Here is a 26,077-nt window from a genome sequence, read left to right on the forward strand (position 1 = left end):
CACAATCTCTTCTTGTTTGACAAAATCCGGATAACCGGCCGAGGACAGGGAATTTAATCACTGGGAGTTTTAATTCATGTTATGTTTTTTTTTTCCCTTGTAGCAATGGACGCCCTCAGCATGGCTGTAGTGAAGAAAGTCAACGAGATGGAGGAGCTGGGGGAAGTCCTCCTCATTACAGAGCAGCTGAGGTGAGATCTGTAATTTACATTTCTATAGTTCTTTTTTTTGGTTGAGGTGTAAAGGTGTGATACACCTTCAATGGCCAGACGTCACTGGTGCCGGCTTATCCCTTTGAGAACAAAAGGGTCGGACTGGGAATATTTATCACACCTAACTCTCGGCCTAATCTGCATACACTACAATCCCTTTTTTTTTTTTTTTTTTTATCATGGGGGGGTTGTGGTTGCCTAGCAACCATTAGATTTCCAGGCTGAGTGACCACCATTTGGAGACATGTCTTTATGTGAACGCTCGGATGTGGTCACAGGATGTTTTTATTGTTACACAATGTCTCCCAGTGCTTTGGTCAAGATGTCTTCTATTTAGGCAGTAGGAAAGGTCAGATAAGGAAGGAAATGTACAGGAACTACAACATAAAACCCTTAAAGTGGAAAATCTTGGTGACAGATGGCTGCAGACAACTTCATGTTAAAGGGGGTTGTCAGGCTTTAAGTGACTACTACCAGGCCCAGGCTGAAGCACTGGAGGCGGCCGACCCACCCTTAGTGGGAGGAAACTCCAGCCCCTCTATGATAGGGTTCCATTGATTCTAATGGAATCACGTCATGGAGTGGCTGGAGTTTCTTCCCACTAAGGGTGGGTCGGCCGCCTCCAGTGCTTCAGCCTGGGCCTGGTGGTACAGTCACTGTAAAACACACATGGCTACAGCTCAGTTCCATTGAAGTGTTTCGGAGCTGAATTGTAATATCACACACATAACCTGAGAACATGGGTGGCGCTGTTTCTGCAAGAGAGTATCTAATCCTGGACAACCCCTTTAAATGCCTATTGGGCTATAGAGAGTCTCTCCTAACTTTGGCAGATTCTACCAACTCAGTAAACCAGGGATGGGTAACCTTGCAAGACTACTACTAAGGTGAGACTTCCTGTTCCTGTTGTGTCTTTAATGATTAGATGAGACTGCTGTAAAGTGATCTGTACAGCATTGCAGCAACATGTGATTCCAGTAGATAGAGGAGACAAATAACAGCTCCATGTGGAATGACCTCTTCACAGGTCACAGAGTATACTCAGTAGTGTTTTACAGTCATCTCAAGGGGACAGACTGTCTATTGTCATCTATGTCCATGAGTCTTGCTGTAAAGCATGCCACTAAATGCTGTTAAAAACAGCTCAGGCAAAATGGCAGCCCCCGTTACAATGTATGAAAAGTAAAATAAAAAAAAAAAGAACAGTCAGAAAATAGAAACAGATTAGAAAAAAAGAACAACTTTGATTCTAATCTGTGATCTTGGTGATACATCCCCTTTAAAGTAAGTATTTGGACATACTGCAATAGCGGATCCAGATAAAAAGACCCAGCATCTCTTTGCTAAACATATAATTGAAAAAGATTCCAAAAGTTATGTTCTGTCTGGATAGAACGAGTATACCATTCCTCTTCCTTATGGTGCGTTTACACAGGCAGATTTATCTGACAGATTTTGGAAGCCAAAGCCAGGAATGGATTTGAAAAAAGGAGAAAGCTCAGTCTTTCCTTTATGACCCGTTCCCTGTTTATGGTCTGTTCCTGGCTTTGGCTTCAAAAATCTGCTAGATAAATCTGCCTGTGTAAACGCACCATTACACCCGTACCACGTTTACTTGAGGTGTAGCATGGCAGACATTACCTATTAGCTTTTTTTTTCTAGTTTCCACTTCTCTGGAAACTACCATCACTTCTTGTTTTTTTTTTTAGTAATAAAGGCGTTATCTAGAATTAGAACAATACCAGCTACTTGCTTGCAAAAACAGCGCCACCCCTGTCCTCAGGTTGTGTGTGGTATTACAATTCAGCTGTATAGACACTGTTCAGTGGAACTGGTCAGAGGTGATAATTGTCTGCTAAGCAAGCATACGGCTGACAGTTATATGTGTGGCCGGTCACATGATTTACTCCAACTACCGGACACAAATGGCAAATTATGGCCGTGGACTGGCTGAGAGTAGGGCTTAGCTTACCTGCTTAAAGCATACCTGTCATTTCAACTAACTTCTGACATGTTATAGCCACATGTCAGAAATTTGTATCAGTGGGTGTCCGGGTGCTGAGACCCCTTCACCAATCACTAGATCGAAGGGGGCGGAATTATAATGGAGCCTATGGAACTTCTGGTAGAGGCGATTACTGGAACTTCCATAGTCTCCTTTATAATTCTGTCCACTGCTACATCACCAGTGAGAGCACAAATAAAGGGGCAGAGGGTGCTGCTAAACGCTTCTGCCCCTTCTTTATATCGACCGGCGGGGGTCTCAACACGTGAGAAGTTAGTTGAGATTACAGATACGCTTTAAAAGTCTGATAGATGGGGGTCTCACTGTCAGTAGGTGGATGCTGCTATATTGCAGTTCTAGGCTATTTTCAGGAGCCACAATTAAGAAAGACCCTCTGTTAAACTTGATGGCACTAATGCGTTTACACGGAACGATTATCGTTTGAATTTGCGCGATAACGATCAAATTCGAACGATAATCGTACATGTAAACGCAGCGAACAATCAAACGACGAGCGAGAAATCGTTTATTTTGATCTTACAACATGTTCTTAAATCATCGTTCGCAAAAAATTCACAGATCGTTCCGTGTAAACAGTCGTTCACTGATTTAACCTGTGTGCGAGATAGGCTTAAGCGATCGCAAAACTATTTTTCCGTACGATGTATCGTTCCCTCTAAACCAGGCATGTCCAAACTTTTTTCGAAGAGTGCCAAATTTCATGAAGTGAACATGTGCGAGGGCCGACCATTTTACATGCTACATGCTGTATGCTTTATAACACAGGCAGATAATAGCAAGCTGGATACCTGGGGGGCCGTAAAAGTTCGGAACGCGGGCCGCAAATGGCCCTCCGGCCGGACTTTGGACATGCCTGCTCTAAACGCTGATGGTTATAAAAAAAATAAATAAATAAATCGTTACTTTGAAATTGTTAATCGTACGATCGGGCGAATTATCGCTCCGTGTAAACGCTGCATAAGGGCCCTATTACACGGGACGATTATCGTGCGAAAATCGTTATATCGTTTAAATTTAAACGATAATCGCTCTATGTAATTGCCGGCAACGATTGAAAAATCGTTCGTATGTCGTTGATTTAGATCTGGACCTAAAATTATCGTTAATCATTCGCTGTAATTCCATAATTGTTCGCTCAAGTTCCTCATTTGTTCACTAATCGTTCAGTGTAATTGCACATTGTCCATTGTTTAGCTGGGATCAGATGGAATAAACGATCTTAGTAACGATCGTAACTAATGACCATCGTTCTGTGTAATATGGTGAACCATTTCAGGTTAATGATAAACAACCTCGTTTGCGATCGTTTATCGTTAGTCGTTAATTGTTAAAAATCGCTCTGTGTAATAGGACCCTTACAGAACCAGTTAAACTACAAGCAACTTGAATGGAGAAAGGGCTGTGTGTGTGTGTGTGTACATTTGGTGTATGCAGAATGGTGGTTGTTCTGCATTCTTTAACCTGGTCTGGCCATCAAAAGGTTGGGGTGGACAAATGAAAGTTCTATATGCAATCTATATATAATCGTCCCGTGGAATAGAGTGCAACGATCAGCCGACATCGTTCATGTCGGCTGATCCTTGCAGTCGCTTGTTTTTCAACATGTTGAAAAAACAAGCGACTGATACAGCAACGATCTGCTGCCGTCTCTCCGTTGAATAGGAGCGTCGGCAGCAGACGCTGCTGTATCCTATGATCGTCCGGTGATCGCTGATCGTCCGGGCAGCCCCCCCCCCCCACAGCTCCCTGCAGCCCCTCCCGCACTTTGGTCAAGGCAAGATCCGCTGGCACCACCGCATCCATGGAGTGCTGCTGAATTATCTTTCTGAATATCTATCTCCTATCTATATCTGTCTCTCTCTATCTCTCTACCGCCTGTATAATTGTATGTCTACCATCTCGGCTATAGAGGTTACCGTGCGTAGTACAATGTTGCTGTTTGTTTTGTATGCACACGTGGTGGCCGGGGTCAGCTGTGTTCTCCTCTGTAGAGTAATCCGGATAGTTTGTGGTTAGTTGGGAAACTACAGACAAAGTTCTTTCTGTCCGTACAGAGAGTCATTCTATCTCTGCCAAATATTTGGGTTGCTTAATGGTGCCCATCGCTGGCGGGCAGTAAAGCTGCTATTTTCTTCCTGTTTCCTCTCTCCGCCGTATACAGGAATCCTTAACCCCGCGCAGGTTATCCCATGTCACTGCTTTATATCATCAGTTGCATCTCCTAATCTATCTCTATAGGGGTCAGAGCTCCATTGTTTTAGGTCTAGATCCCCTACATAGGTATAATAACACAACATTGGCTGCCTGTCTCCACCACTAGGGGCAGCTTACTGCATACGGTTTTATTTTTGAGCTGGATGTTTAACCCCTCCTTACAGCTCCCACTCCATATGTGGCAGGCACTGGCTGCTGTCCACGGCTGACGGCTGCTGTCAGCTACCCGCCTCAGAGATCTATTAGCCTCTGATACCCCCTAGATGCTGCAGTCAGTAGTCACCATGCCGTTTTGGAGACTACATGCTGGGTTGCACAGTGGTCAGGCCTCCCTGTGACATAATTAATGGGTGCTGATTGGTTGTCATGGCAGCCAGGAGCTTCCTGAAGGCCTCTGTGACTGCCATGAGCGACCTCCTGCTAGAACCTGCCATAACAATAAGATGACAGGACACTGCAATACAATAATATTGTAGAGTACTGTACAAGCCATCAAATTATTGCATAATGAAGGAGCCTAGCCAAAATAATAATAATAGTCTAGATTAGAGGTGTTACAGCTTGCTGTATAGCAAGAGCTCAGGAACGCCTCTTATACTTGAGAATAAAAGCATTTTTCTATGTTATGGAAGTACAGACAGATATATGAAAGGTACCATGTGTCATTTTATCCTAACATTGTCAGCAGTTTGGGATGTGAATTACAGCTGACAGATTCCCTTTAAGCATTGATGACTTTAAAGGCCCTATTACACCAAACATTTCTCGGCCATACTAGACCGACTACTGTCCGTTCCAGCCGATAATCGTTTGGTATAATAGTTAAAAGACCATGGTCACCCCACATAAAAGGCTGTGATTTTTCAACATGTCTGCTGCTCGTCTATCCTTGTAATGGGAGCGGTGGCAGCAGGCCGCAGCTGACGCCAATGGACAGCCTGTACGATGTAAGGATTGTCTGGGCAGCTCCCCCGCACCTCCCCACTCATTGTCTGTGCGTCTATTGACATAGACAACGAACGGGGAACAAGCAGGAAACTTCTTCCTTCATATTGTGTCAGGTAATAAGCCTTTAGACTAACCCATCAATGTTTGATGATCTGTGGGGGGTCTGAGCTCCAGGACTTCGGCTGGTCAGCATAATAGAAAGCTGTGGTGGTGCTTATTGTCCCCTAGGGCACAAGCCGCTTGGTACTAAAACTAAACCCCACCCACCACCCCCTCCACCAATCAAACTAATCTATCCTGGGGAAAGGAAATGTTATTAAACCCTCACTCGAGCTGGATATCAGTCCATTTTCAGCTTTCAAAGGGGCTAGAAAAACATGACCGCTTTCTTCAAGAAACAGCGGCACTCTTGTCCTCAGTTTGGGTGTGAGGTTTTGCAGCTCAGGCAAAGAGAATGGAGCTGACTTGTAATACCACACACAACCTGAGGACAGGGGCGGCGGCACTGTATCTGCAGTCCCAGGCTTTCTTCTTTATGCAGCGCCTCCCATAGTAAAGCTGTGGACAGATTAGAGACGTGTGAGGGTTATCCTACTCTACTCATCTTACTGACCCAGATAACAGTTTACAGAGTTCGGATAACACGTTGTTCACACTCTGACATTTCAAAGAGCAGGATGTATTACAGGGTGGTGACCTATATATTCATGTTGTTTGGCATATTCAATGACATTGATTCATGTTCTTGTTGCTAAAGCATGCCGAGGCAAATGTTAAAGGGGTATTCTGGTGAATGAATGAATGAATATATATATATATACACAGTGGTACCTTGGTTTAAGAGTAACTTGGTTTAAGAGCGTTTTGGTTTAAGAGCTCACAGTTTTTCAAAATTGTGACTTGGTTTAAGAGCATTGTTTTGGTTTAAGAGCTCCCTGTACTGGGTGGGAGGGCGAGTGGGGGAGGGGCATGGTCTGCATAGCGGGGTCTACAGCACTGTACTCTGACCACGGAAGTCTCCCTCACCTTCCAAATTATAGCAGATCCACTTCAGGCTGGGGCTTGCATCAGGGGACAGGACTATGGAGGTAATCTCTTCATAGCTGTAACCCCTCTCTCCCCGGACAGAGAGTGCTGCATGTATGTACCCACATATGTCCTGCTCATTCCTTCATGCTCCCTGCAGTCTCTGTCAGTCCTGATTGGTCCATGCTGATCACGCACTCCTTCTCCGTTGCTGTCATGTGACCACACAGACCTCTGACAGCAGCCCTGCTTCTCTATTCTAGCCTGTTGTACTACATTACTGTATTATGGGGATCTGCAGTTCCATCCTGTATCTACAAACTGCTGCAGTTTTTTCAGGTTTATGCCCTTAGGCTGCATTCACACGTTCCGGGAAGTTGTCCGTGCTCACGGATCCGTGCACACGGACAATTTTACAGCCCATTGCTTTCTATGGGGCTATTCAGATGTTCCGTGATTTCACGGATCCGTGATTTCACGGATCCGTGATCCGTTCCGTTAAAAAATAGGACATGTCATTACTCGCAATGGATGCACGGAAAGGATTCCCCATAGAAATCAATGAGATCCGTGTTTTTCAGGGATGTACACGGATGTGACATGCGTGTTCATCCGTGAAAAACACGGATGTGATGTAATCAATGTCATTTAAAATGCTGTAAGACAGATCCGTGAAAAAAACGGACACGGATACAAAACGGATGCAAAACGGACTGTTTTGCACGGATCACAGAGGTAGCTGCCGGACCACAATCACGGACCGGGAAAATCACTGAACGTGTGAATGCAGCCTTACTATACATTGTACTCCGCATGCTGACTACTATACTGTACAGTAACTTATAATATCACATATTCAGCTGTTTATAAATGCTTGAATTTGTTTTACATGTTATTCAGAGTATAAAATCATTATTTTTAAGGTGTGGAACCAATTGTTTGCATTTCAATGATTTGTTATGGGAAAATTTGCTTTGGTTTAAGAGTGGATTTGGATTACAAGCACGGTCCCAGAACCAATTAAGCTCGTAATTCAAGGCACCACTGTATATTTACATTGAGTGGAAGCAGTTAGGTTAGAAAACATTTAAAAAATCATATATAAATTACAGAGTTATATAACTTTATTAAAGGGAACCCGTCACCATGAAAATGCTGCCTCAGCTATCACCATCATATTTTAGAGCAGAAGGAGCTGAGCGGATTGATATATATCTTTATGGGAAAAATTTTTTTATAGCTTGTTATTTATTGATTAAAATCTCTGATGTTTCCAGGCTAAAGAGTCCAGTCCATTGAGTGACACCGCCCACTTGACTCCTTAACATAGAATGAGCAGAGATTTCACTCAACATATACTGAATCTTTTCCCATAAAGTTATATATCAATCTGCTCAGCTCTTCCTGCTCTATAACATGGTTATGATAGATTTTTTTGGTGACAGGTTCCCTTCAATCAAGTGTAAAAAAAAAAAAAGCTATTTATATTACAATATTGATCTAGAGGAAGTAAAAAAAAAAAATCCTGCCCCCTATGATGGCATTGTCCATTGTCTTCATTGAATGGTAATGAGCTCCATTATTAGACACAGCCCATGGACAAGTGTGGTGCTTTTAATGACCCCCTTTTCCTAGTCTTGGACAATCCCTTTAAACTCCATTACCTTATCAGCAAGTCTAATATTATAATTATATCTTTGGAATCACCTTAAAGGGGACCATATAATCCACATTGCTCTGTAAGGATGTTGTCCCCATGTTATCACAAAGATGCAGACATTGCACAGAGATTTAGTTGCACACCTGAAGGCGATTGGTGGACACAGGGTGACACAAGCCAGTTATCAGCTGAATGAGCGTTTCTAGGAGTCCTGACAATCCACCCAATTATCTGGTTTCAGAAAGTTGTATAGATTTGTAATTTACTTCTATATAAAAATTTCAATTCTTCCAGTACTTATCAGCTGCTGTATGTCCTGCAGGAAGTGGTGTATTCTCTCCAGTCTGACACAGTGCTCTCTGCTGCCACCTCTGTCCATGTCAGGAACTATCCAGAGCAGTAGCCAATCCCCATAGAAAACCTCTCCTGCTCTGGACAGTTCCTGGCATGGACAGAGGTGGCAGAAGAGAGCACGGTGTCAGACTGGAGAGAATACACCACTTTTTGCAGGACATACAGCAGCTGATAAGTACTGGAAGATTTGAGATTTTATATAAAAGTATGGAATTTGTATACATTTCTGACACCAGATGATTTAATAGAAAAAAAGAGTACCCCTTTAAGTTCCTAAGGGAATACACTTCAGCTAGCTGCCAAACGCTCATTTGTCCCTCATGTTGTGTGCTGGTCCCATACACATGCACGCTTGGCTCAGTTGGCCGTGAATCTTTGGCCTCCGTCTACTATATGTGTCAGTGCGGATTATCAGGGCTAACATCTCTGTTTAACCAGTCACTATTACTAGTAAGAGGCAGCTGCTTCCAGATGACTGATGAAGACTATGGTGTTTGCACAGCGACGTTAAGCCACGGGAACTATATAGTTGTTGTAGATTATACTCTGTTTTCCACAAATCTTTAGGATACCCCTTTAAGATGGGCACAAGGCTGTAAGGCATGGGTCTCAAACTCGCGGCCCTCCAGCTGTTGCAAAACTACAATTCCCATCATGCCTGGGAATTGCCAGCAAGCTTTGGCTGTCCCAGGCATGATGGGAATTGTAGTTTTGTAACAGCTGGAGGGCCGCGAGTTTGAGACCCCTGCTGTAAGGTTTACCGCGGGCTGAGCTTACTGAGCCCATTACACGGCCTGATGATTGTGTGGACAGGACTTGCTTTAAAGGGGTACTCGCTTGTTGGCTGATCCTTGTCTTTCAACAAATTCAAAAATCACTGTTGCCGGAGTACCCCTGTAATCATCAGACAACGGATTACAAGGGTACTCCGGTAATAATAAACATCCTTACCTCTCCACACTCCCCCCGGTGTCCTGCCTGTTCCCCGCTGACGACAGCCACCACCGATACTTCCGAACTTGTCTCTGTAGTGGCGGTCTGCTTAGCCAATCACTGGCTGCGGGGCTGTCCCATCTCGGCCAGTGATTGGCTGAGGGAGCTGTCACTGCAGAGAGGGGTCAAGCAGCGGCTGTGGTCAGCAGAGGACCTAGAGACAGGATAGCATGGAGAGGTAAGTATAGTATCTTTATTACTTTCTAAATACTGAGGCTGGAGTACCCCTTTAAAAGGGAATTATCAGCAGGTCAGACATAGGGCTCCACTTTCGTCAGCCACCAGTAATCAAATGCCAGACGGTCAGACTCGAGTATGCTCTGGGTTTTCGCTCATCTCTAATATAAATGGATCTGTAGCCGTAATGTCCGTTTGCAGAACGCCGCTGGGATTGCCACTTGCCTTACCGCCGCCAGCTGGTGCTTTATCTAGGACCTGATAAGTGCCTGCTTGGATATTACAGCTATGAACAAACACGGCCCTGGAGCCAGCGGGCGACATGTTTCCTCACCAGATCTCATGAATCCAGGCCCTCTTGGGTCGTGTCCATGTCACAATTTAATATATGCACCAAGTATCCCCTCCCCCTACATATGTAAAGCGCATCTGTACGTCCCCATTCAACTAGCAGAAGCCTATAGAGAGTCCTTTCCCTGTGTACAATAGCAGAGTCCACTCCACCTCTGTATACTGCGGCAAAAAGTGTGTACCATTATAAACAGTGTGATCTATAGGGGCGTGTTTTACCCGTATAGTGGCAGAACGTAAATGGATGATTGTTCTCGGATCTTGTGTGGACTGCTATGTAGTCCTCCCACCAGGTGGGTCGCTATAACGGGGGTAGAGGTTACAGTCGTCGTTTGGCAGAATTTACTAAGGGTTATCCAGGATTAGAAAGAGCAGAGGTACTTTCTTGCTTGAATAGCGCCACCCCTGTCGTCAGGTTGTGTGTGGTATTACAGTTCAGCTCCATTCACTTCTATAGAACCGAGTTGCAAAGAGTGGCACTGTTTCTGGAAGAAAACGGCCATGTTTTTCTAAGTCTGGATAAATCCTTCTAGAATATATGGATATGGGGAATAATGGGCAGGCAGGTGTAAGTCACAGGATATCTGCTGGTAGCACATAAGATCACATTGCTGTTGTGTAGTAACGTTTACCCACCAGGAGTGGCGCCCTAACAGTTGCTTGTCGAGTCAATAAGAAGCCATTTTACCAAGAAATCCCATGTATGAGCTGTAAACAAGGTCTTTGATGTATTATTTATCAGGCGTACTCCGCTGCCCTAGATTATATTTTCTCTGCCCGTCTCAAGGGAACTTCATCATTTTTCTCACCAGAGTTGAAACAGCATCAAAATTGGGCAAGATTCACAGTGATTTCCACTTAGTATGTGTGAATCTATGGCAGGGTGTGATCATCACCCAAGGAAAGGGCGTCTAAGCAATCGGATCTATATGTGAAGTGTATTTTCCTTAAGAAAGTAAAAAAAAACCATATAAAATAATTACACATATATATATATATATATATATATATATATATATATATATATATATATATAATGTTTCTTTTTTTTCTTTAACAAATTGTTAAATTTTACATTTCTTTAAAGGGGTATTCCACTCAAACATAACTTTTGATACGTTGTTGCCCATGGGGAGACTAACAATTCCTTCTATACTTGTTATTATCTATTCAGTCTCCTTCCCCCAGTTCTGAGCTGCTGCTTTCTGCTGAAAACACAAAAATCTGTGCGTGAGCTTTTCTCTCTGTCTCCTATCCCCCACCCTCCTCAGTCGGCTGATGTAAACAAGTCCCTGGCATGCTTTATCTGCAACCTTGTAGCTTCTTTGTAATGCTGGGATGGTTATTTTGAGGTCAAATTGCTGATGAGCTCACTGTGATTAACCCTCCAGGCATTACAAAAAAGCTACAATGTTGCAGATCTCTCCATCTCCCCCTCCCTCCCCCCTCCCTTCTGAGACAGCTGATGTAAACAAGTCCCTGACAGGCTTTATCTGCAACATTGTAGCTTCTTTGTAATACTGGGAGGTTTAATCACAGTGAACTCATCAGCAACTTGACCTCAAAATAACCCTCCCAGCATTACAAAAATATTTAAATTAAAAAAAAAAAAAAAAATTTTTTATTACTATTCGTAATAAACAATAATTTGTGTTATTTCGACTATTGGCCAGTGTGGTGGCAGACTTCCTCCTGAGTTAGCCATGTTTGTCAATGTGACCTCTCTGACCTCCTATGTGTCCATCTGGACTTAGACCACACTTGGATTCCATTCCAAGTATATAAAAAGAGTTTTTGGAAAGTTGACAATTTTTTTTTTTATTTTTTTTTTTTATTGGAGCCACAAAAAGTGACTCCGCTTTAGATTAAGAATTAGAAGTGATGAGACTGTAGGGTTACTAATTTAGAGATAGTGATAACAAGCAGAAATGGGGATATAACTTTAAGGCATTAATATTATTGCTGCATTTATTTAATTCATTACTTTTTTTTATTTTAATTTTCTCTCAGGTTGCGCTTTCATGAAGACAAGATAATAAAGGACAGGAGACACAATGTCAGCACCTATCCCAACAGCTTTGTGGCCAGGGAAGCTATCGACTGGATTATGGATCACAAAGAAGCTGCAGACCGGGCCGTAGCAAAAGAAATTATGCAAAAACTGATCGATCATAACAGCATACACCACGGTAAGTAGCTGGCGGTGACTGTACTGATGTCCCCACGTGTGCCTGAAACTACACTCCCTCGTGGGCGGGGCACTACACTCCCTCGTGGGCGGGGCACTACACTCCCTCGTGGGCGGGGCACTACACTCCCTCGTGGGCGGGGCACAGTGCAGTCATAACACCAGGCCTCCCATGTAACAGTATTGCTGGATATTAATCCCACCCTTGTGTTTCATGTTGCAGTTTGTGACAAATATAAGGAATTCAGAGATGCCAGACTCTTCTACCGCTTCAGGAGAGACGATGGAACGTTCCCCCTGGTTCTTGAAGTTAGGGTGATTTTCCGAGGGCAGCGCCTTTATGAGAAGTAAGTATGGAAGCTTCTAGACCAAGATTTTTTTTTTAAATCAGAAAAATATAGCTGCTTTCTTCCAAAAACAGCGCCACCACTGTTCTCGGGCTGTGTACAGTATTGCAGGTCAGATCCATTCACTCACTAAAGGTGAGCTGCAATACTGTTCACAAACTTAGGACAAGAGTGGCGCTGTTTCTAGAAGAAAGTGGCTGTGTTTTCCCAAATCCTGGATAACCCCTATATAGGGGCGCATGTGATTTGGGGGCGAAATATGCTGTTTTATGGCATGAGTGAGTTTCCCCAAGCTTCCTATAGTTACGTGTCTTCTATCTACACGGTGTAATCAGGACGCACCATCAGGGTTAATGCACCATTACATACACTGTTCAATAACTCAGACAAAACAATGGATTCAGTGTTTTACTCATTATCAGCCGCCTATAGCCCGGCCCCAGGCAGCCATTAGTAAATGGGACCAAAGAGGTCACTTGCGTACATTAAAGGGGTTGTTCACACAAAAAAAAATTCTTTCAAATCAACTGGTCCCTGAAAGTGCCAGACTTGTAATTTACTTCTATTAAAAAAAAAAATCTCCAGTCTTTCGGTACTTATCAGCTGCTGTATGTGCTGCAGGAAGGGGTGTATTCCTTTCCGTCTGACTGGAAGTACTAGAAGACTTGAGATTTTTTTTTAATAGAAGTAAATTACAAATCTCTGGCACTTGCTGGAAAATTTGGGGATCAACCCCTTTAAATCCAGGGAGACTGCTGATAACTCTCTTTTGTGTTAAAGGGGTATTCTCATCTTAAGTCATGGCATATAGGTCATGGCTCTGTGGTTAGTGGGCTGTCTGGGTCTCCCGGTTCCCGGTGATATAGAAGGAGATGTAGTGCTGCTGTAGTTTTAGCTGTGACTGCCCTCGGAGACCTCTTCTTTCCCGTACAATAACCTGGGTACAGCTCACCAACTACTGCACTTATACGTCTGACATCCATAATCCCTGGCGGACTCTCGGCCATCATGTGTAAATCCACTTGGCAGACGGGGTTGGTGGACGTTTTCCAAAAGATGAAGGAAGGGGGAGAAACTCTGGCTGAGATCTCACAGCTGAGGCCGGAGGCCGGAGGGGGCGTGCTAACTATACTGGGACGGTACTGTCGCCGGGAGTACTTTATGCTGCTGATATACCATATGGGCACTGCCGGGGCTACTATATGCTGCTAATATATTATATGGGCACTGCCGGGGCTACTATATGCTGCTAATCTATCATATGGGCACAGCTGAGGCTACTATATGCTGCTGATATACCATATGGGCACTGCCGGGGCTACTATATGCTGCTAATATATTATATGGGCACTGCCGGGGCTACTATATGCTGCTAATCTATCATATGGGCACTGCTAGGGCTACTATATGCTACTAATATATCATATAGGCACTGCTGAGGCTACTATATGCTGCTGATATACCATATGGGCACTGCTAGGGCTACTATATGCTACTAATATATCATATAGGCACTGCTGAGGCTACTATATGCTGCTGATATACCATATGGGCACTGCCGGGGCTACTATATGCTGCTAATATATCATATGGGCACTGCCGGGGCTACTATATGCTGCTAATATATCATATGGGCACTGCCGGGGCTACTATATGCTGCTAATATATTATATGGGCACTGCCGGTGCTACTATATGCTGCTAATATATCATATGGGCACTGCCGGGGCTACTATATGCTGCTAATATATCATATGGGCACTGCCGAGATTATATGCCACTAATATATCATATGGGCACTGCCGGGATTATATGCCGCTAATATATCATATGGGCACTGCCGGGACTATATGCCGCTAATATATCACATAGGCACTGCCGGGATTATATGCCGCTAATATATCATATGGGCACTGCTGGGGCTACTACATGCTGCTAATATATCATATAGGCACTGCCAGGGCTATTATATGCTGCTAATATATCATATAGGCACTGCCAGGGCTATTATATGCAGCTAATATATCATATGGGCACTGCCGGGATTATATGCCGCTAATAAATCATATGGGCACTGCCAGGGCTATTATATGCCGCTAATATATCATATGGGCACTGCTGGGATTAAATGCTGCTAATATATCATATGGGCACTGCCGGGATTATATGCTGCTAATATATCATATAGGCACTGCCAGGGCTATTATATGCCGCTAATATATCATATGGGCACTGCCAGGGCTATTATATGCCACGAATATATCATATGGGCACTGCTGGGGCTATATGCTGCTAATATATCATATGGGCACTGCCGGGATTATATGCTGCTAATATATCATATGGGCACTGCCAGGGCAATTATATGCCGCTAATATATCATATGGGCACTGCTAGGGCTACTATATGCTACTAATATATCATATGGGCACTGCCGGGACTATATTCCACTAATATATCATATGGGCACTGCCAGGGCTATTATATGCCGCTAATATATCATATAGGCACTGCCGGGACTATATGCCGCTAATATATCATATGGGCACTGCCGGGATTATATGCCGCTAATATATCATATGGGCACTGCCGGGGCTGCTACACCACCATGGCTAAATGGCTTATTACATTGATTTATGTCACTATAGAGTAATGAATACAGACAACTCCCTGCTACAGGCCAGAGAAGAAGACGGGGTGACATATGAACGCTCCTTTGTTGCCTCAGAATTTATAGACTGGCTGATCCTAGGACAAGAGGCTGATGCCCGAACGGATGCCGAGGAGCTGGGCCAGCGTCTTCTGGAGCACGCTGTCATACAACATGGTAAGAGAAGCGCGGCTAGCACTCTGGGGGTGGGGGGGTCTTGTGCAATTCTGCGAACAGGGCTCCAGTCTGAGGAGTACACTTCTAACAGCACAGAAACGGCGCTGAGGAGGAAGGTTAGAGGTGTACCTTCATCCACAGCACCCCATGTGCAATAGGGAGCTATCAGCAGGTTAGAGTCCTCTAATCTGCTGATAGTTCCCCTTTAGGCCGACATTCTCCACCTACTTACTGAGCTGAGTCCTGGAGGACGCACATGCTCAGTCACTCTTCTGCCAGGTCTGGAGGACGCACATGCTCGGTCACTCTTCTGCCAGGTCTGGAGGACGCACATGCTCGGTCACTCTTCTGCCAGGTCTGGAGGACGCACATGCTCGGTCACTCTTCTGCCAGGTCTGGAGGACGCACATGCTCGGTCACTCTTCTGCCAGGTCTGGAGGACGCACATGCTCGGTCACTCTTCTGCCAGGTCTGGAGGACGCACATGCTCGGTCACTCTTCTGCCAGGTCTGGAGGACGCACATGCTCGGTCACTCTTCTGCCAGGTCTGGAGGACGCACATGCTCGGTCACTCTTCTGCCAGGTCTGGAGGACGCACATGCTCGGTCACTCTTCTGCCAGGTCTGGAGGACGCACATGCTCGGTCACTCTTCTGCCAGGTCTGGAGGACGCACATGCTCGGTCACTCTTCTGCCAGGTCTGGAGGACGCACATGCTCGGTCACTCTTCTGCCAGGTCTGGAGGACGCACATGCTCGGTCACTCTTCTGCCAGGTCTGGAGGACGCACATGCTCGGTCACTCTTCTGCCAGGTCTGGAGGACGCACATGCTCGGTCACTCTTCTGCCAGGTCTGGAGGACGCACATGCTCGGTCACTCTTCTGCCAGGTCTGGAGGACGCACATGCTCGGTCACTCTTCTGCCAGGTCTGGAGGACGCACATGCTCGGTCACTCTTCTGCCAGGTCTGGAGGACGCACATGCTCGGTCACTCTTCTGCCAGGTCTGGAGGACGCACATGCTCGGTCACTCTTCTGCCAGGTCTGGAGGACGCACATGCTCGGTCACTCTTCTGCCAGGTCTGGAGGACGCACATGCTCGGTCACTCTTCTGCCAGGTCTGGAGGACGCACATGCTCGGTCACTCTTCTGCCAGGTCTGGAGGACGCACATGCTCGGTCACTCTTCTGCCAGGTCTGGAGGACGCACATGCTCGGTCACTCTTCTGCCAGGTCTGGAGGACGCACATGCTCGGTCACTCTTCTGCCAGGTCTGGAGGACGCACATGCTCGGTCACTCTTCTGCCAGGTCTGGAGGACGCACATGCTCGGTCACTCTTCTGCCAGGTCTGGAGGACGCACATGCTCGGTCACTCTTCTGCCAGGTCTGGAGGACGCACATGCTCGGTCACTCTTCTGCCAGGTCTGGAGGACGCACATGCTCGGTCACTCTTCTGCCAGGTCTGGAGGACGCACATGCTCGGTCACTCTTCTGCCAGGTCTGGAGGACGCACATGCTCGGTCACTCTTCTGCCAGGTCTGGAGGACGCACATGCTCGGTCACTCTTCTGCCAGGTCTGGAGGACGCACATGCTCGGTCACTCTTCTGCCAGGTCTGGAGGACGCACATGCTCGGTCACTCTTCTGCCAGGTCTGGAGGACGCACATGCTCGGTCACTCTTCTGCCAGGTCTGGAGGACGCACATGCTCGGTCACTCTTCTGCCAGGTCTGGAGGACGCACATGCTCGGTCACTCTTCTGCCAGGTCTGGAGGACGCACATGCTCGGTCACTCTTCTGCCAGGTCTGGAGGACGCACATGCTCGGTCACTCTTCTGCCAGGTCTGGAGGACGCACATGCTCGGTCACTCTTCTGCCAGGTCTGGAGGACGCACATGCTCGGTCACTCTTCTGCCAGGTCTGGAGGACGCACATGCTCGGTCACTCTTCCCACTGACAGGTCTGGAGGACGCACATGCTCGGTCACTCTTCTGCCAGGTCTGGAGGACGCACATGCTCAGTCACTCTTCCCACTGACAGGTCTCTGCATAGGGAACTTCTGTTTACCACAAAGCAGTCAGTAGATTCAGAAGTTCAGTAAAGAACCAGAGCCTCTGCAGTAGTATAGCTGATAATGTCTTCTGTATAATATATAATATATACTGCCAGCTGCCAAAGGGGGAGGCAGACTGATTCTGGCCACACCAAGCAGCACTAATGCGGGACTCAAAAACATTGTGCAAATTTTTTTTTAAAAAGAGTATTTTCTCCCTATAAACACCGAAAATGACTTTAAAGCCTCTTCTGATGTGAAATGTGCCGAGGTTTCCTGCCAGTACAGAATTAACCATCTTCATGCCAAAAACACATAGCAACCCGTTATATAATGGTTGGAAGCCGGCGCCCTTCCAGGATAGCCGCTGCACTCTTACTGTTTGTTTTAATTGTCAGGAAGGAATTTCACAAGTCTGATTTGCTTCTGTTATTTTACCTTTTTCAGACAGCGAATAAGATTTACTGATGTTCGTAGTAAGATGACCTGACTGATAACACGGGGAGGGATTAATCACAGAAAATTCAGTCGTCAAGTGACCGCTTTTGTTTAACCCCTTACAGGGATTATCTAGGGTTAGAGAAACATAGCTGCTTTCTTCCAGAAACAGCGCCACTCGTGTCCTCAGTTTACATGGGGTATTGCAATTTTGTTTCATTGAACCTAAGAACAAGTATGGCCTTGTTTTCCTAATCCTGGATAACCTCTCTTATTGTTTCATGGGTTATATAGCTCATGGAGTAGTGAGGGCTGTATGGGACGAGCGAAGAAACGGAACCTGCTCCATATTGGGTGCTGGCTGTATTATCTAGGGGTTTCCACTGCTGTGATCTGAGTTCTACTGGCTGGGATCGGAGATGAGTCAAATCACTGCAGATTGAATAGCAACCCCAGCATATAGGTGGTTAGACAGAGGCGTCTCACTCTCATTTGATCATCCTCTCCCCTTCTCAGCATAAACAAGGGCAGGTGGGTGCTGTGATGCTGAGATGAACGCTGTGCTCCTTTTGTAAATCGGTGGTCCGGCTCCTGAGATATTGCCCTAAAACTTTATATATGCAAATTAGCTTCCTTGGTACACTGGTGGCAGTCCAAGTCCCCTTTGTACACCACTTTCCCAGCCCGCCAATGACGTGGCTTCACTGGTATTGATGATGATTTGAGCTCAGAACAACGTCACTGCTTAATCATCATGAATATTGTAGAAACTGTGTCGATGGCGGCCCGGGAAAGCGGTGTAAAGAGGGGGGTTGTGACCGCCACCAGTGTACCAAAGAAGCTCATTTGCATAAAATGCTTTAGGACAATATCTCAAGAACCGCACCACCGATTTACAGATGGAGGGCAGCATTCATCTCAGCATTTCTGTGCCGATCTGACTATACTAAAAGGTTTGGATTGGGGTTCCCATTAAATATGTGGTCAATCATCTGCTGAACGAATGGAACGGCAGCGCACATGCCCGATCACAGCTCCATTGATTCTTTGTCAGACTCGTACATGAGTGCCGGACTCCCCTATGTCCCATAGAGAGTGAATGGAGCATTGGCCAGGTACATGTGCCGCTACTTCAGGAGACATATGATCTCCACTCTCAGGATCACAGCAGTCGGACTAGTGGATCCTGGAGGTCCCAGCAGTCCTAAGTCCTCATATGTAATGGCAGGTGATGGCTGAGTCCTGCTCTGAGCCCTGAATATTTATACACTACAGATCTCCTTCTCCCCCGGCTCTATGTAATTGTATATGTCGCTCTGTACATATTTTGATCATGTTCCCGCAGCAAGTAGAAATGCTAATCTAATCCCTTAGGGACACCACAGCTGCTTTGATGTGTCAGTCGTCTGGCTGGATCCACTTAAAGGGACACAACCCAAAATTTCTCAGGACATTTTCTGACCAGCTGAACGCATTGCCTCATATTTGTTGTTGTGCAAGTGCAGCCTTGTGTAATCCTTTGTCTATATATATATATATATATATATATATATATATATATATATATATATATATATATATAATTGATATTGGGGAGAAAAGGGATGTGGAGAGGAACTTAGCCTTGCAAAAAATGGTGCAGTTTAAAGGGATTATCACAACATGGCTGCTTTGTTCCAGAAACAGCGCCACACCTGACCTTAGGTTGTGGGTTGTATTGCAGCTCTGTTCCATTAACGTTAATAGGGCATCTCACAAAACCTGTGGACATTCTGCTTTTGGTAGAAGGTAACCATGTAGTATCACTTTAAATTATTAAAGTATTAGCTGGAAGAAGTGGTATGTTTTACACCCTGACCACAAGCGACCGTGCACCGCACGCATCCTCTCAGGCATGCAAATGGCATTGACAACATAATGGCCTCTCTGATGCATCAATATGTACAGGGAAAGGAAACCTTTACTGCATGAATACATGAGGAGAGGGTCAGTGTTTACCCGGCCTGAAAACACAGCGAGTCCAAAGAGCTCTCGCAATGTAAGGGTCTGCGGCCCCCCTGGACAATCATTGGCTGCACATCGTGTTTACCTGTAACTAGAGACGGTACAAAGGTGAATCATCAAACAACAAGAAGGAAACAACAAGTCCATGTTCCCGTACTACTATAGGAAACGTGTATTCTAAACAGAAAAAAAACCAAAACCCAGATTAACCAGCAGTAAGATAGATAGATAATATTTATATATTTATTATTCCTTTATTTTCCCTTTAAATCAACTGGTTCCAGAAAGGTAAACTGATTTTGTAAATTTCTTTAATTTAAAAATCTCTAGTAAATCCCTATAGAAAACCTCTCCTGCTCTGGACAGTTCCTAACATGGACAGATGTGGCAGCAGAGAGCACTGTGTCAGACTGGGAAGAATACACCACTTCCTACAGGACATACAGCAGCTGATAAGTACTAGAAGATTTGAGAAATGTACAAATCTATATAACTTTCTGGAGTACCTCTTAATGCCGAGCAGTTAGGCCTTGCATACGTGTTAGGTCGGCAGTCCTGGAGGGATATATATGTTACTAGTACAAATGAAGTGTTATAACTCATAACAAACGATGGAATTCCTGCGGTGACCGGGCACTCGGGATCCCCTGTGGCTGTTCGGTCTGGTCTGACTGGTTGTCCCTAATGTTGGTAAACATCACCTCTTGTACTATTCTCCATCTCCTCCATATTAAACATGAGACACGCTTCTCATAATGGTGACCTTGTAGTGAAATGTGAATTCACCGCAGTATTACTAACATAGTAATATAGTTAATTAGATTGAAAGAAGACAAGAGTCCATCAAATTCAACTTAGAATTAATGTGAGTGAATTATAACAATCATGTTTATGTGTGTGTGTATATGTATATATATATATATATATATGTGTGTATATATAGATATATATATATATAATTAGTGTTAGTGTGTGGAAATTTTTTTATTTTTATTTTGTTGCTTGAACATAAGGGTTAGTACACTGCAATGCTATAGAATTAACCAACAAAACACAGTAATCACTGAACTCAAGGAGAACAGCGAAAAAAAATCCAATGAAGTACTCAATCAAGAGTCTCCACTGATGCCCCCAAAAATTTAAATATGCAAAACAAGAGTCCGTGGAGCCTAAGTTACGAGTCTCAAAACACGGGATAGCCAGATATCTCTAGCCTGTTGCCAACGGGGTGCCTCCATGATGGGGAGAGCACCACACCACCCTGATAAATAATTTTTGGGGGCATCAGTGGAGACTCTTGATTGAGTACTTCATTGGAATTTTTTTCGCTGTTCTCCTTGAGTTCAGTGATTACTGTGTTTTGTTGGTTGATTTTTCATTGCCCCAACTAGCCAGAATCCTACCCCACACTGACGAGGGGCAAAAACCCCGAAACGGCTGTCTGTGGGTGGAAGCCTGCCTTTGCAAGCCCTTGTCATGATCGCAATACTCGCACCTTGAGTTAGACATTGACAAAAGGGGCCACCCTGTTGTTTCCCTGTCTATGTTCCAATACTCGCAACCGAGTGGGACTTAAGGGGTTATTTATCAGGGTGGTGTGGTGCTCTCCCCATCATGGAGGCACCCCGTTGGCAACAGGCTAGAGATATCTGGCTATCCTGTGTTTTGAGACTCGTAACTGAGGCTCCACGGACTCTTGTTTTGAATGCTATAGAATTGCAGTGTACTATCCGTATTCTATCTCTGTCAAACTTCATTAGTAGATTTAGAAAGCTTCTGGCTTCCGTTTAGTACCCAGTCGCCTGTCAAATAACCACCTAGATGCCACGGTTACTTTTGACTGTGGCATCTGGGGATGAAATGAGCGATATCAGAGTGATCTCTCTTCCAGGTGACAGATTATGAGTGTTGGCTGCTGACAGTCCACACTCCCCGAGCGTGCATCCACCATACATGTATGGCAAAAAGAAGCCAAAATGATGATATTTAAACCCTGCCCCCTGGTAACGCCCCCTACTTTTGGGCAAGAATTACAAAACCCCCACTGCTTTGCGTTCCACTTCCTAAGACAGTCCTAGCATAAGTGATGCTGTTGGCAGGTTTGTTCCCCATGAAGAAGAAGTTTTAAAGCAAAAATCTTTACAGCAAAAATCTTTTTCTTTCAATAAACTAGCTCAGAAAGTTATATAGATCTGTAATTTACTTCTATTTAAAAATCTCAAGCCTTCCAGTACTTTTCAGCTGCTGCATGTCCTGCAGGAAGTGGTGTATTCTTTCCAGTCTGACACAGTGCTGCCACCGCTGCCCATGTCAGGAACTGTCCAGAGCAGCAGCAAATCGTCATAGAAAACCTCTCCTGCTGTGGACAGTTCCTGACATGGACAGAGTTGGCAGCAGAGAACACTGTGTCAGACTAGAAAAATACACTACTTCCTGCAGGGCATACAGCTGCTGATACGTATGGGAACACTTGAGATTTTTTAAAAGTAGTAAATTAAAAGAAGTAAATTACAGGTCTATATAAATTTCTAAAACTAGTTGAAATGAAAGAAAAACATTTTTGCTGGAGTACCCCTTTAAAGTGTAAAGTGTTCCTCGGGGGCCGGCCAAATGTCCATAATAGGATACAAGATTAAGGTTGGATAATAGTAGGAAGTTCAGGGGATGGTATGAAGCCTGTATATTTCTGATAAGCCTGAGGGTCACTGTGTGAGGGAGTACTCACTGTAAATGTAACCTGGTGGGCAGTGGATTGATGGATTTGGTCTCATGTTTCCTTCTCCCCCCTCACAGTATCGGGCAAACACCACTTTGTGGACGGAAACCTTCTATACCAGTTCCGGATGAATTTCAGGAGGAGACGGCGGCTCATGGAACTTCTTGTTAAAAGACCCCCATCTTTGGTGGACAGTCCGGACAGCCCATTTTGCCTCCGAAAACAGATCCCGGAAAGGCCGACAAACTTCCTCTCTGGTAACTCATCCCTTACCTTCTCCTCTTAGTATAGACGGCACCAGTACCTGGACTATGACTATAACCAACCACCATGTGGGTGCTGGGTACCCAACAGGTTCTAAATCCCACTGTCACCCCACCCCATGGTGGTGCTTGATATTAAAGGGGTACTCCTGGCAAAAAAAATCTTTCAGATCGACTGGTGTCAGAAAATTAGATAGATTTGTAATTTACTTCTATTTAAAAATCTCCAGTCTTCCAGTACTTATCTGCTGCTGTTTGTCCTGCAGGAAGTGGTGTATTCTCTCCAGTCTGACACAGTGCTCTCTGCTGCCACTTCTGTCCATGTCAGGAACTGTCCAGAGCAGGAGAGGTTTTTTATGGGGATTTGCTACTGCTTTGGACAGTTCCTGACATGGACAGAGGTGGTAGCAGAGAGCACTGTGTCAGACTGGAAAGAATGCACCACTTCCTGCAGGACATGCAGCAGCTGATAAGTCCTGGAAGACTGTAGATTTTTAAAGAGAAGTAAAATACAAATCTCTGGCACTTTCTGGCACCAGTTGATGTGAAAGAAATGTTGTTTTTGCCGGAGTAGTCCTTTAACTCTGCTGATACTAGATCAGTGGCTATTATAATCTTATTCCCATCTATCCATTGTTTGGGGCCGACCTCTGAGTTACTATTAGACAGGCTGATGGGGGGCCGATAATAAATGTAAACGAGCGCCGATTGGCTAGATCGGCGCTCGTTTACAGGGCCTCTTACACTGCATGATAATCGTTTAACAAGGGCTGCAGGGACATCGTTACCGATGTCCTTGCAGCCATTGCTAAGCTGGTATACATTACCTATGCCGGTTTCAGGGCTCCTCCTGCTCCTCTTCTTCCCGGGTCCTGCGCTCTGCAGCTTCAGAGTGGTCTGTCTTAGCTGACAGGCCTCTCAGCCAATCACTGGCCGCAGCGGTCCCGGCCTGTAAAGCTGCAGCGCACGGGACCCAGGGATAGTTAATGTATTTCTTTTGCAAATCGTTGGCCTCCGGGCGCGCACCGCTATTACACATAACGGTGCGCGGTCGGTGGCCGACAATTATAGGTCTGAACCTATATTAACGGTCAGACGATGACAACGATCATCGGCTGATCCTTAGTCACGTTTGGCCGTCCCATAGAGGATGAATTGCGGGAAATCTGATATTGAACCAGGATATTATTTAAGGGTCTGTGCATGTAATGTCTGCCATATCCTGGGACTGGGGGGGCACTCTGCACACACTTTACGGACTGAGCTGTAGATTTAACTCGTCATCTTTTTTTTCTTTACAGCGTTGGCCGGCAGTGAGGACTGCACAATATCGGCCCTCAGGAGATGCAGTCTGGGCGCCGCTTATGGCGGTGGTTATGGTGGTGGGTACTACAGTAGTAGCTCCTTCCTCTTTAACAGTCCACCTGTAGCACTCTCTGAGCCTAAATCAGGTGAGTTAAAGGGTAAGTTACACACGGCTGCGCTGGCTTTGCGTCATGGTGTCTGTCTTGTCTGTCCCACATGCTTTGCACTGCAGCTCTGCTTATTTGTATTAGCTTCTGTATGTATAGACATAAGCCCATCACAAACCAAAGAGCAGTAACAGAATCTGAAATCCTCACATCCAAACTAAGTGTATATAGTTATCCAGGGAAAAACAGCACCACCTTTATGCTAAGGTCGTGAGTGGTATTACACTTCACCTCCATTCACGTCAATGGTACTAAGCTGTATTACTGCACTCTTTTTATCCATCAATGTGTCTGGTTATTGTAATGTAATAACGTTTGTTATCCGCTGCTATACTTTTCTCCTAGTACTGTCGCCCGATACGTCCCTGGCAGTGGAGCAGCTACATGTCTGTATGTTGGCTCTCTACAGCTCACCGACCCAGTGTATAGGTTTACACACTCCCTGACCCTACCTCGTATACAGGAATCCTGCCGATCCCTCAGGCGATCTGCTGAGGATCTGTCATCACTTAGGCCCCTCTTTTTTTTTTTTTTTTTTTTTGTCTGATCTCTTCTACGGTCATCGCTATATAGTGCAGGACTATAGGGCCGGTATAAAGATTTTAGTGATTGGAGGGGTCTGTTCCTTATTGGAAATCATAAGCTGCTTCTTCTATGAATTATCCCCTTTGGTAGCATGCAGATCTCATTGCCTCTATTGTTGTGTATGATCTGCAGCCAGTTAGTAAAGCTACAATAGTGACATCTGCAGGAAAAAGTGAGGTACTGCATGAACAGAGCATCCAACGAGATTTCATGTTATAATTGTGTACACGAAAGTTCATTCACATTCGCCAACATTCAAAAAGCGACATGAGGCGCGTTGAGCATTACACAAAATGTTGTGACCTAACGCCCAGTATAGCACCCACCCTCAGGCCATGTTCCCACTGGGTATAACACCGGGCATTCTGTCACAGAACGGCCGGTGTTACTGAAGATCATCTTGGTTGGTAATACCGTCCGGATGATCCTAATTTTTGGTGAATTTGGATGTGGGTGCACCCGTCTGCACCCGCATCCCAATTTCCCGCTGCACACAAGTGAATAGCGGCAGCAGAAAACTGACATGTCAGTTTTTCATGCGGCTGGATAGAATCCTGGCCGGAGTGTATACTATGGGGGAGATTTATCAAACATGGTGTAAAGTGAAACTGGCTCAGTTGCCCCTAGCAACCAATCAGATTCCACCTTTCATTTTCCAAGGAGTCTGTGAGAAATGAAAGGTGGAATCTGATTGGTTGCTAGGGGCAACTGAGCCAGTTTCACTTTACACCATGTTTGATAAATCTTCCCCTATGTGTATAAGCTCCTGCTGGGAATCCATTCATTCAAATACAACGTATGTTTTGTATAAATCACGACCGTTGTTGCAAATTGCAACAACGGTCGTGATTTATTCAAAACATACATTGTGTCAATCTGTGGCACTTCAAACCCAAATAGTGCATATGACCAGGGCTGGCCTTAAGGTAGATGGCGCCCTGTGCAAAACTTTTTTCGGCCCCACCACCACCACTCCAGGGGGTCTGCTGAGAACCCCTCAAGGTGACATAAAGCTTCTACAGCCTCCTACTTCTCCAGACGGCATCCAACACCCATCACCCGACCCTCCTAGCCATACACACAACTACCTCCCCCAGCCATACACACAAGTACTCCTACCCCCTCCCAGCCATACACACAACTACCTCCCCCAGCCATACACACAAGTACTCCTACCCCCTCCCAGCCATACACACAAGTACTCCTACCCCCTCCCTGCTATACACACA

General features: G+C 45.3%; 1 protein-coding gene across 3 annotated transcripts in view; it reads left to right on the forward strand.

Annotated features, from left to right (window-relative positions):
- DEPTOR (DEP domain containing MTOR interacting protein) overlaps window positions 1–26,077 on the forward strand; it is a 34,067-nt gene that overhangs the window by 1,889 nt on the left and 6,101 nt on the right. Inside the window, exons 2-7 of one of the 3 annotated variants that reach the window (XM_069957163.1) lie at window positions 104–191; window positions 11,972–12,150; window positions 12,373–12,496; window positions 15,144–15,322; window positions 22,606–22,785; window positions 24,093–24,254. In XM_069957163.1, the coding sequence (XP_069813264.1) occupies window positions 106–191; window positions 11,972–12,150; window positions 12,373–12,496; window positions 15,144–15,322; window positions 22,606–22,785; window positions 24,093–24,254 (910 nt within the window). In that variant the 5' untranslated portion in view covers window positions 104–105. Of the gene's footprint in view, window positions 1–103; window positions 192–4,895; window positions 5,105–11,971; window positions 12,151–12,372; window positions 12,497–15,143; window positions 15,323–22,605; window positions 22,786–24,092; window positions 24,255–26,077 lie in introns of those variants that run through there. The other 2 variants (XM_069957164.1, XM_069957165.1) reach the window with 2 other exon arrangements.

This window comes from Dendropsophus ebraccatus, chromosome 2, assembly GCF_027789765.1.
Source record: "Dendropsophus ebraccatus isolate aDenEbr1 chromosome 2, aDenEbr1.pat, whole genome shotgun sequence".
Taxonomy (NCBI): domain Eukaryota; kingdom Metazoa; phylum Chordata; class Amphibia; order Anura; family Hylidae; genus Dendropsophus; species Dendropsophus ebraccatus.